General features: G+C 44.0%; 1 protein-coding gene across 1 annotated transcript in view; it reads left to right on the top strand.

The window, feature by feature from the left end:
- si:ch211-186j3.6 (neural-cadherin) overlaps positions 1 to 12675 on the top strand; it is a 106929-nt gene that overhangs the window by 75416 nt on the left and 18838 nt on the right. The window contains exons 26-28 of the mRNA XM_037246953.1: positions 856 to 1085; positions 1164 to 1441; positions 8258 to 8472. Coding sequence (XP_037102848.1) covers positions 856 to 1085; positions 1164 to 1441; positions 8258 to 8472 — 723 coding nt within the window. The remainder of the gene's footprint in view (positions 1 to 855; positions 1086 to 1163; positions 1442 to 8257; positions 8473 to 12675) is intronic.

Raw genomic sequence — 12675 nt, 5'->3', positions numbered from 1 at the left:
CTTTTCCTTCAAGTACGCTGTTTAGTCTTGCTCATCAGTGGCTCACTTTCCTCTTTCAAAGAAACCCTGCGGTTATTTTACCTTCCTTTCAAGGCTTTGCCTTCATTTGTCAGACGTCAAACTCGAAAGGCACATTTTCCAAGCTTGTCTTCAAATCTTAATTTGAGATCCTGACACTAGCCGAGGCTGACTTCACACCCAACGGCTGGCTTGAAATACTAAGCCTGACTTCCAATGCTGCTTCCAAATACGAGCTCAGGTTTAAACGTCCCGATTCTTAACCCTAATCCTGACTGAAAAGGAGACCAGCACCAACTTGAAACCAAATTTGCAATGTGAGGTCCAAAGACTAACTAAGCCCGGAAGCCTTCCCTGGCAGCAATGCTGACTCAAAGTCCCGATTTCAAGGCCCAACCCGACTCGCTGCGTGCGGCAGGGAATGAAACACGAGTTGACTGCGCTCTCTCTCGCTCGCTCGCTCGCTCGGCGCGCTTGTGATTGGAAATTAAGCTGCTAAATTGTCCACGGTGTAATCACCTTTAACTGGAGCACTTGCATATTCGCGAGCGCATGCAAGCTAACGCGCGCGCGCGTGCCAACGCGCACGCTAATGTTCTAAATAACAAGAAGCCTTTTTCAATAATTCATCCACACAGCTTTGGCGGTATTGAATTGAGATGTTTTCCTTAATCGCTCGGCATCAGCACGAGTGCAATTGCCGCTCCGGCCGTCGTGTTTGATGATTATGACTATTCTCAAACATTTTCAGACCAAAATTGTGAAAGTCACTGATGTGACTTTCATCCGCCATTCAAATTTGGACTGTTTTGGAATGAAATAATCCTCTTTCGGAAGACATGACGGCCACGGAGTTCCTGGAGCCCAGGGGCAAGCAGCGCAGCCGCTACGAGCTGCTGTCCGACTTCCTGTCGGAGATGCTGTCGGCCACGGCGTCCGACGTCAACGTCTTCGGCCTGAGCGAGGTCCCCGGACGCATGCTGGACGTGCGCTTCGCCGTGCGCGCCGGCGCCGCCTTCCTGCCCCCTGAGAAGCTGCACGGATATCTGGCGGCTCACAAGCAAAAGGTCACTTGGCCGCTTTCCGAGAGGCAGCGGCGCGACCGCCGCGCCCCCGACTGACCTGGCGTTTGTGCTTCCTTGCAGCTTCAGTCCTTCCTGCAGGTGCGGGTCTACCAGGTGCGCGTAGACGAGTGCCCGCGGTCAGAGTGCGGCGGGGCGGGCGGCTGCGCCAGCGCGGTGGGCGTCCAGGACACGCCGGCCGTGGTGGACTGCGGCCCCGTGGCTTTGGTGTCCGTCACGGTGGAGGCGGCCGCCGTCTGCGCCTGTCCGGGCCGCCAGCAGGCGCATCGGCCTTGCGACGCCTACCCCAGGAACCCGTGCTTCAACGGGGGCGTGTGCGTGGACACCCAACACGGCTACAGGTCAGTCGGGTCCGTGTGGACTATTTCAATTTGCTCATCGTTTCTGTCGTGCCGGGCGGCCATTGTCGGAAAAATCGTCCGAGAGCGGTAATCCTACGTTCACCTTGTTTTTTCTGGTGGTTCTGTCCATTTCGATTGTGCGAGGGCACGGTTGTCATCTGCGTTATTTTTCCGACACACATTGTGCCTGCTTGACCGATGGATTCTCGTTGTTGTTGTAGTCATTTATCTTTATGGTGCAAGGCAGTGGTCGTGTTGAAAAAGTGGCGAGTGGAGCAATTACCTTCTTGCACAAAATGCGTTTCATCGCACAAAGCGTGCAATGACCTTTATTTTTTACTCTGGATCATTTCTAATCAGTGTCCTCGTTTCCATTTTTTCAAGTTTTAATGAATTATTGACAAAAGGAGATTTTCTAATAATGATATCTTTTTTTGCCGCATCATATTTTTGCATTGCGCATTAGTGAGTTGCAAATGTCAATCTAATTCTAATCCCAAAAGATGATCCCCCTGTGATCAGCGCTCACCACTGCGCCTTTTTGTGGCAGAAACGTGCTCGCCCCGCACTTCCATAATTCAGAAGATGTCATCAAGTTCCGAGCGGCTGGCAGTTTTGTCTGAAATTAGACAAACCCTCTCGTCTGGCTTATTATTTGTTGAATGCCAACAAACGCCAGCGTCAGCATGTCGCCGTGTGATCGGAGGGGGCCGAACGGGTCATTTCTCGGTGAAGTAGCATGGGGCGCAATGTCCTGGGAGCTTTTGCCCCGCTTCAAACAAACTCTTTGTTGCCATGCAAACACTCTTTGAGCCTTTCCATTCTTTTGAATCTGCTTTGGGGCACAAATGAGGTTGCCCCACTCATTTTGCCTAGCAACAGTTGGCGAAGTCATATCTTTGGGTATGGCACCTTGCCCTTTTCGGTCCGCAAATGTTTGCGCCCCACAAATTCTGCCAAGCAACAAACCAAACCAAGAACAATTTTGCCAATAAGAAAAAGAGCCCTCCCCTGTTTTTTTGTCGTTGTTTTTTTGCGAGTCCTGTTGCTGCCCGATGACACTTGGTCTGCTTTTGAAATATGTCCAAAGTTTTCCTCTCAAGGTCTTTTGGGTCCCAGCAGAAGCACCATGTGTGCTTCTGGCCGGCTAGCTCGCCACAAAGACATCAAAGTGTGACTGGGCACTATTTAAATGACTATTTGAACAATAAAGGTGTTGAAAGGCCTTCATGGTGTTTATCCAGTGAGTTGCCCTTGCAACCAGTCAGCGGCGCCAGCCAGCCAGCCAGCCCCGAGTTGTGCTCCTCAAGGACTTTTAGCGGCAACAAACATTGAAGCTCATGAATAATGCTGCCAACTTTTGAAGACTTTTTAGATAGAAAAGCAATCACTGCGATCGGCTTCATATCTAGAAATGACTCCGCAGACGCCATTATAAAGAATGTTCGATATGTTTTTTATAACAGATCACAACACACTGAAGTGCCATCCAAGAAGAAATTGCTCTGATTTTGATTGCATTTTTTTTTCCAGTCTGTACATTTGTTGTTTGGCAGAATTTGAGGCACAAAGCCATGTTTATGAATTAAAGAAAATAAAGAAAGAAACAAACAAACAAACAAAATGACACAATAAGCCACTTCCACTCTTTGTGAATGCACACGCCTTACATAACAAATAGAGGATGCGGCAAGGCGACGCAAACCGATCAAAACCGTATGAAAATGGCTCCGATTTTTTTGCTGCTGCTAGGCAGAATTTATGGGGCTGGGAAAAAGTCATAAATCCTGTCACACTCAGCCATTGCTGCTCCACACAGCAAATAAAGTACACGCAAAGATTTCACATGCCCAAATGAAATCAAAACATTTTGGGGGGCTTTATTGCAAGGCAGAATTTGACCGTTTGATTGCAGACCACAAAATACACTATATTTGATTTTAAACTCTTAAAAGTGGCCACGCAAATCAATTCATCAATCATATTGGCCAAGGAGATCCCAAATGAAATCACTCTAACCACTCGGTTGATGAAACAAAACATGATTGTTGCTATTAAATTTCCACGCACTTTAGCGCCACCTGCTGACTCAAATGCAGATGAGCCACCTGCTTGATGCCCCACGGGAGCAGTTCCCAAAAGCGCTTTTCTCTCTCCAATGTCAGAACAGAAATATGCAAAGGACTCTGCGGGGGCGGGATTAAAAAGTGAGACTGGCAACAATTGGATATTTATTGGCATTTAGAAGTCCCCGATGGTGGTTTATTGCACGGCTCCCTGCCGAGTATTTCAACGCATGTGGGCTTTCGCAATATTCCCCCGCCGCCATGGTGTCGCTGCAGGTGATCAGACGCTAATTGCTGGCCACCAGTGAGCAATTTGGCTTTGCCAGGGCACAAACACGGTCCACAAATCATAAGGTGACCTACATTAACACCTTAAATTGTTCTCTTAGCAACATGAGATTGTAAGAATTTATTCCAAACACAATTGCTCGTGTTTCTGGTGGAGCTTAGATTTTGGGGAATCAGATTTCAACTTGTGTTGCCATGCCAACGTAACGTGCCCGGGCTCACGTATGTTCAAACGATTTGATCAATGGGAGTGTTTTGTCAATCAAAATTCAAATTCATTCTCTGGTGTCTGATCGGCTGGGCAGAGCAAGGAAAATTCAACCAGAAGAATACGTACATCTTGAACCATCTGGACACATTCATGTTTTAATTATTAGCATTAAAATGTACCAAAGTCCAAACATTCTTCAATAGGACATGCAGGAAACTATTTTGTTTTTTACAAACACATTTTCCACAATAAAAGACGCGTTGAAATGAAAGAAGACCTCATTCAGTAGTTATCTGCTTATTCAATTAATCATTTATAAATGTCTTTTTTTAAATTAATGTTTTTTATTCTTATGAGATTATTTTTTCATGAAGATAAACACCAGTGCACACTTGTTTTCAGTGAATATCAGCTACTTACTTTATCACAATCAATCATTTTGATCTGGAAGAAATGTTGCCAAGATCAACTGTTTGCTTTTAATCCCATTTTATAATTTTGTATTGTCAGTGAAGATTTACGTTATTAGCCTAAAAGCATGGTTGCCGTGTGAACAACAACAACATTTTCAGCGAGCACATTAGAATTTTTCATTGACATCATGACAAAATAACTATACACACACACACACATATATATATATATATATATATATATATATACACACATATACACACACACACACACACGCGTCCCGGGTCCACACGACACCACAGTTGCATCACATTTCATTACGTTTGTGTCCAAACACTCCGCATACTACTAATTAACCACTTTGCTTGTCAGACGACGACGTAAATACTCGGCGGCAAATCATCAAAACAAACATTTCCTCTCCACCTTTTTTTTTTTTTTAAATACAGCAGTTTGTAAGTGAATTGTTAATCAAGGGCTGGCTGCTGGTCGGCAACAACGTAATGTTTGATACAGCGCTCGTTATTTCATCATGCTGCTTGGAAGAAAAAAAAGCATGAGGGGAGAAGAAGACGAAGAGTTAGCATCTTCTGTCTGCTTTAATTGGTTTCAAAGAGGCCTTCACACAATTTGACACGGCAAATATACAATACATTTGATGATACGACAATGCATAGTTGCAAGTAGCAAGACAAATTATGGAAAGCAGTTTTAATCCAACCGCCACAGCAGTGGAATTAAACCCAAAATATATGGGAACGAAGAAAATGTTCACGAAATAAACAATAAAATCTCTACTGCTCTTTGGGAAGAACCAAAACGACAGGAGATGACCTTCTTTGCCTTCTTCTTTTTCTGAATTCCACATCATCACTTCCAGTTGAACTCAGTGCTGCCGGGCATATTGTGGCAGAATGTGGTACTACACTGTAGGCACGCAAGCTTTCAGTTTGGACAGGCCCGTGTACTGTTAGAACCCCTACAAAATGATTTTTGCAATCCGGCGCAAAAGCTAAACGGCAATAAAGCCACTTAAGACTCAATCCCGCTTTTGTCTGTCGGGCAAAGGCGGCCGATAAACTCTTAGGGCTGTTTTGTGGTCCGTGGCCAAGCCAAAAAAAAAACGGCAACAATAAAAGGGAGAAAATGAAACATAATCACTTTGCTTGCTCCAGTGTAACAATCCAGCTGCGCCCGTATGCCGAGTGTAATTACATCTCTCTTTTAATTAAACTTCATCCATAGTTGCATAACGCTCATTAAAGAAAAACAAAAGGGGAGCGAAAAGGCGGCCAACAACCGTTGGCCGTTGACGAGTAAATTGCGTGTAAAAGATCTTTGGGGGGTTTGGTGTCGTTTAGTTTAGCGCAGGGAGCTTGAGAACATTTGCTGCAATTAGTGTGAAACAAAAAGCTTCATTTTCCGTTTGTTTGGCTGCGGCTCCAATTGAACGCTTAGCGTAGCAACGTAATGAAGCGCTAACAACAACAACAACGCAGCGCGGCGCGGCCGCACGCAATTTTTCTTGATTGCTCTGCTGTCATCTTTCATTTCATTCAAAGGCACAATGACAACACAGACAACAAAACGAGAAGTGGAAATGGCGGGGGGGGGGGGACATTTTTCGAATCTTGAAGGAGACATGGAGTTCATCTAAAAACACCCCTGATCAAATGGCAGCTCGAGTTTTTTTTTTTAGTACTGAACTGTTGGACTATTTGACTTTATTTAATATCGGCTTGACTTGTTTTTATCAGCACTCATTCACTCATTTTAAAGGTTCTCTTTTAATTCATTTTCAACAAGCGCTACTTATTTATTTGACCTTTGTGCTGTTACATTTGACAATTTTCATTTATTCATCTACAAATTTTTATAACAAATTACAATTTTTTTTACAATTAAATTTTCTTTAACCGAGGCTCAGTGAAATGTTTCAAGTTTTCAATCGACTCGATAGATCCTGTAGATACCGTATTTAAGTATCTGTGTGTATTTGTGTCATTGTGTGCTACACACAGACACGCACACACGAGTCATTGAGCATATGTGGTGATAAAAGTTAATTTGAGTGCACAGCTTGGTTTAATTAGAAGCAGCTGGAAAAGGGGAAAAAAGGAGGGCAGCATGATGCGATTGCTCGTGCACCACATCCACATCAGACCACCCCGGATAATCCCGGGATTACACACACACGCAAAACGTCATTCGTACGCGGCCAGTGAATTGATGGTCCTCATCTGTTTCCACAAAATCCCTCCCTCACATGATGGATGCTGCTTCTTCATTGTTGCCCCGCTACATTGTACATTTCAAAGCCATGTTTTTTTGATGGCTTTATCCAATATACTGATGAATCCAAAATTATAGTTGTATGTTTTATTTTGATTGTGTTTTCTTGAATCATTACCATTATTTTTGATTTTTATTTAAAAAAATATTTTTAGTCATGATGACTTCAATTTTACATTGGAGCATCATCTCCAATATGAATATGATGAAAACTATTTTTTACTTATTTGTACTAAAATACACAGATTTCTATACATATATACAGTATGTTTCTTTTTAAAAAAAAATGTTCAATCACTTTACACTGTATTTTTATTTATTTTATTTAAAAAAAATATTTCAATCACTTATATATTTTTATTTTATTATTATATTTTTTATTGTTGTAATGACAAGCAATGTGTGGATGAAAATGATTCCCATTACAAAAAAAACATACCATGCAAGAAATTGTAGAAATATGATTCTCTGGCTCATGCAGTTCTTTTTTTCACTTGAAGAAAAATGCTCTTTTTTTTTTTTTTTTTTACTTTTTACTTTTTAACGACATCCGCAATCAAGAACATCCCGGGAAGAACATCCCCCAGCTATAAATACTAAAAAATATGAGCCAAAAAAGTAGACAGGAAACAAACAAAGATAGATCTTGTTGCCTGTAATAAAACATTAGCGTCAAAGGTTGTCGCTAGTATTAATGGTGAATAAGTCCGCATTCTGACAGCTTCCTGACATCTGCAAAGAACTTTATGCGCAGTCAAAGGTAGACGCTGTTGCTCAGAGCACGGGAGGAATACAGCAGCAGCAGCAGCAGAAGAAAAGCAGAAGAGAGCTTGTCAAGTCAGAGACGAGACGAGACGAGACGTGGCGTGTCAGCGGCGGACAGAAAAAAATTGGAAAGACGAGCGAGGAGAGGGAAAGATTCTGGGCGGTGTTAGAGGACGGGGAAAAAAACGTAAAAGCCAGTGTCACCCAAAGAGAGAAGTCATCCATCCACAAATTCAAACTAACCACCTGCTGGAAAATCACACAGATGTGGACAACGTAGAGACATTTTTAAATTAAAGTTAAGTTAAAGTCCCAATGATCGTCACACACACACACCTGGGTGTGGTGAAATTTGTCCTCTGCATTGAACCCATCCCCGTGTGATTTTAATCCATCCCCTGGGGGAGAGGGGAGCAGTGAGCAGCAGCGGTGCCGCGCTCGGGAATCAGTTGGTGATCTAACCCCCCAATTCCAACCCTTAATGCTGAGTGCCAAGCAGGGAGGCAATGGGTCCCATTTTTAGAGTCTTTGGTATGACCCGGCCGGCCGGCCGGGGTTTCAACCTACAACCTTCCAGTCTCAGGGCGGACACTCTACCACGAGGCCACTGAGCATTTTGACCTAATTGAATCAATTGCTTTTGAATCATTTGTAGGACAGGTTTGTTCATTATGATATCTTATTTATTCATAAACCCTTATTTTAATCTTTTTTTTTAGGACTATTTTGATTCGCGGAGTGCAAGAAAACCAAAAGGTTAACGATATGTAACTTTTGCAGGTGCCAATGCCCGGCCCAGTTGGAGGGTCCCGAGTGCCAGCAGAACAAGCGCAGTTTCCACGGCAACGGCTACGCCTGGTTGCCTCCCATGACGCCGTGCTTCGAGAGCCACATCTCGCTGGAGTTCATCACCGAGGTGCCCGACGGCCTGCTGCTCTACAGCGGGCCCCTGGCGCAGCTGCAGGCCTGGGACTACGAGGACTTCATGGCTCTCGGTAGGACCAATTTTGGATGAAATTGTAGCAAATTGTTCTAGCCGTGTTGAAACCGGCAAGCCAAGGCAAGGCTAGCATGGAAATACTTGAAAGTAGAGATCTACTTTACTTTACCTGCTCTTCTTTCTCTGTTGCTGCTCAGCCCAGAAAATGAAAGCGTGTTCTTTGACGTGAAATTCATTTTTGGAGCTTTAATTCCCTTTTGCTTTCCACCTAGCGGGGGATTAGGATTTTTTCATTTTGGCTAAGCTGACACTCATTTCACACACAAGCCGGCACGCTCACGCACCATCCACAAGCGTCCATGGACCTAGCGTTCGGCTTTGTAACAAACGCACTCTCATGAGAACTGGTTGCGTGCGAGGGTGCGCGTGTGTGTGTGTGTGTGTGTGTGTGTGTGTGTGTGTGTGTGTGTGTGTGTGTGTGTGTGCGTGTGTGTGTGTGTGTGTGTGTGCACTTCCAGGAGCCACCAGGGTTAATGGATGGTTAGCAGCAGGGCGACGGCTGACTTGTCGCAGCGTGCGTGCTAATTGGCGTCGGGCGCTACATATTTAGAGCTGTAATTAGCTTGTTTCAAGGTTCACCTGCCGCATGTAATTAATCCGCCTCCATGAGCTACACTGCGGCGGACATGGAAAGCCAGGATGTGCCCATTTCCCATGATTTTCCATAATCCCGTTGTCAAAAGGGTGGATTGGTTTGATTTCAATCAGCGCTTGAATAGGAATTGTCTTGATTTTGAGTAAGATCTGACTTTAAATGGAGTATAAAAGTATATAAATGGAGTCAATAAGAAACACACCATATTTAATGATGACTCACCACACGGAAAAGTTGAGCGAGACGCTCCTGTTGAAAGACATACTTGACGGATATAAACGTCGGTGGGAGTCATCGGTTGGATTCCAGTTGATCGAAACGTACACAACAGTCAATGAGTAGATTAAATTCATATGAGGGATTCTGAATGAAGTTAAGCGGCCCTCTTCAAAGTCATTTGAATCCTCGGAGAAGCAAAACTCTCCCAGTTAAATGTGGCTCAAGCGCTGCAGCTGTCCGCCGCGTACTTATTTGAATTCCTCAATCCTCAAATTAATTAAAGTGACGGGAACATGAAAGGAAGAGTGAGAAAAAGTGATTGCGCTTGCCCGGTCCAACGTAAGGCTAAACAAAGGTCAGTGAACGCGGCACGACCTCATTAAGCTCCGAAAAGGCATGCTTTCAAATGGCAATGAAGACGAGGCGCACTTGCTTCCACTCAACGGAATGTGAGCTGTGTCTTAAAGGAGCATAAAAAATATGAAAAAGAAAAAAAACAGCCCCAAAAATAAGGGTTATCTTCAAGCATGCCGTGCTCACCCTGAAGCTCAGGCGGCCATCTTGGATCGATGGATGTGACTTGTACTTAGATGAAGGCGCCCTAAATAAAAGAGATTAGCATTAGAAAGTCATTACACGGGTGCACTTTCCAGACTCAGACTTCAAAGTATCAAACGTAGAAATTTGCAAGATTCAGGGTGGAATAAAACTACTTTGTACATACTTGAATGCTGCGAACATAAAATACATGAAAGATAATCATAATAATGGATTCAAAGTCAACCAGCCACTGTTTGTGCCCGAGCAAACTATCTAACCATGCTTATACCTGCCAATCTTAATTCTCCGTTTGTCTGGAACAAAAGACGCTAGCAAGCTCCGCCATGAAAATTTGAAAAGGTCTGCGCCAAGCCAACTTCTTCACTCTTGTCAAACAAGCGGCAGCTGATTGAAGCACTCTTCAACATTTGCGCTCCACGCAGATTCGTCACTCAATTCACATGATTTAACGGACTCTTTTTTTTTTTTTTGCATGGACATCAGAGCGGCGCCCATTTGAATTACGGCAACGCTCCTTTGTGTCTTTGTCTTATCTCGGCGGTTTCATTATGAATTCATTCTCGTCACATTTGTCGGGAACGTCGGTTTGATCTCTTGTCACGGGGAGCGACTCTGCCGGGAGGCCACAATTACGAAAGATTTTGTCGCCGCGACCCGGGGCCAAACAGCGGCAATTAAAATGTGTCTCGCAGCCGCGGCAAGCACGGCCGACTATGATTTTTATTTTTTTCTATTATTATTATTCCTTCTAAATTGAGAAGAAAAAAAAAAACATGGTATCTTTATATCATCGTGTGATACGTCTTCAAAGAATTTAGCTAGCTATCTGCTTGGGTTCGCTCCAGGAATTTTGCCATTACCACAGCCCACTGTTTGCTAGCTTTGTTGAAGATCCGAAATCATCTATCTATCTATCTATCTATCTATCTATCTATCTATCTATCTATCTATCTATCTATCTATCTATCTATCTATCTATCTATCTATCTATCTATCTATCTATCTATCTATCTATCTATCTGTCTGTCTGTCTGTCTGTCTGTCTGTCTGTCTGTCTGTCTGTCTGTCTGTCTGTCTGTCTGTCTGTCTGTCTCTCTCTCTCTCTCTCTCTCTCTCTCTCTCTCTCTCTCTCTCTCTCTCTCTCTCTCTCTCTCTCTCTCTCTCTCTCTCTCTCTCTCTCTCTCTCTCTCTCTCTCTCTCTCTCTCTCTCTCTCTCTCTGTGTATTTCCTCCATTTGACTCATCACTCCGCCGGTTCCTTTCTGTCTGTTTTGCCACGCTGTGTTATGAGAAGACAAGTTGTAAAGGTGACTGGAGTGAATGAGGAAACGGCGTTGAGGAGCTCTCCAGTCAGCCGGCGAGGCCTCTAATTGATCCTCACCAGCGCTTTGGCACTTTTTTTATGTCGCCATAGGCCAAGGTGTCATCAAAGTGATGCCATTGACTGGCGGAGAAGAAGCGAGCGAAGAATGTTTTGGTGTGTTTGTAGAAAAGCAGCCTGATAAAAGTCAGAAGTTGAGCACCAGAGTTAATGGCAGTTCTCGTACTTTGCTTCATACTTAGTTTGAGGTTATTGCCGTTCAGCTGGAGAAAAAACAGCACGAAAAGCCATAATGGGGAAAATTGTTCCATTGTTCACTTACTTGGCTTTTTATCGACCTACCCAAGCATCCATCCATCCATCCATCCATCCATCCATCCATCCATCCATCCATCCATCCATCCATCCATCCATCCATCCATCCATCCATCCATCCATCCATCAGCATTTTGAACAAAACCAAAAATCTTCCACTACCACCCCCAGATGATCAGATGAAATCCTCAAGCCCCTCCGGTCGTATAGCTAGCTAGCAAAAGCATCATCCTCTTGTCTTCCCTTGGTGTGCCGAGCCCACCACCACCACCGCTACTGGCGAGCTTTGCAACACTTCATTAACTTTTAATTTCCCATTTGAGTAAGTCGGGAGCACGGACGGGATGGAAAAGAATAACGGCGATGCTGCTCAACGGGAGGAAAAATAAACAGCGCCGTCTCGCTTGCGTGCAGACGGACAGCGTCAGTCGGGGGCCGTGATGAATGAGAATGTTTGGTTGGATGTGTTGATTTCCAGAAAGAGAGCGCCGGGTACCGCTTTCCAATGCTGGAATACACCAAAGCGCCCCTCCATAGAGATTCGCGCCTACGCTGAATTGCCGATTCATTTTTTTTTCCCCCCCCTGTGGTCTTACAATAGGTTACGGTAGTCTAAATATAGAGTTGAGCACCTGCAGTGTAGTACCACGTTCTGCCACAACAAGCCCAAGAGCAATGAGCGCTACTGTAAGAGATGCAGTGGAATTAGGAGAAGAGGCAGAGAAGGTCCCCAACTCATCTCCAATAGTAGTTTAAACGTGTGTTACAGTAGCAAGTTGTTTGAAGGTTTACGATTATGGCCACACCGAGGCTAATGTCTGTTAGCCAGTCTCTGGAACTTAACATTACATGTTAGCATTGAGCTATTGCACGTTCATTCGACAAAATGAGTGGTTTGGCTGAACATTTTGCTGTTTAAATATACAATGTTTGATTCTCATTTGATTTATTTGTCAGTTTTACAGTTTGTTTGTTTGTTTGTTTTATTTAGGATCCCCATTAGCTATGGCAATGCCAGCGCTACTCTTCCTGGGGTCCAGTAAAACAGAAAACAGCTTGATGCTAGCATGCTGTCACCGTGCCTCTTAATTCCTCAAATGATGTTATGCGATCGTGATAATATGCAAATTTTTTTCTTCTTATGTTTTTCAATATTTGTATGTGTTTAAAGGATATGGGAAGCGTAAA

The sequence above is a fragment of the Syngnathus acus genome, chromosome 3, assembly GCF_901709675.1.
Source record: "Syngnathus acus chromosome 3, fSynAcu1.2, whole genome shotgun sequence".
NCBI classification, from domain to species: domain Eukaryota; kingdom Metazoa; phylum Chordata; class Actinopteri; order Syngnathiformes; family Syngnathidae; genus Syngnathus; species Syngnathus acus.
Note: the sequence above shows the minus strand (reverse complement) of the source record. Positions and strands in the feature narration are given on the sequence as shown.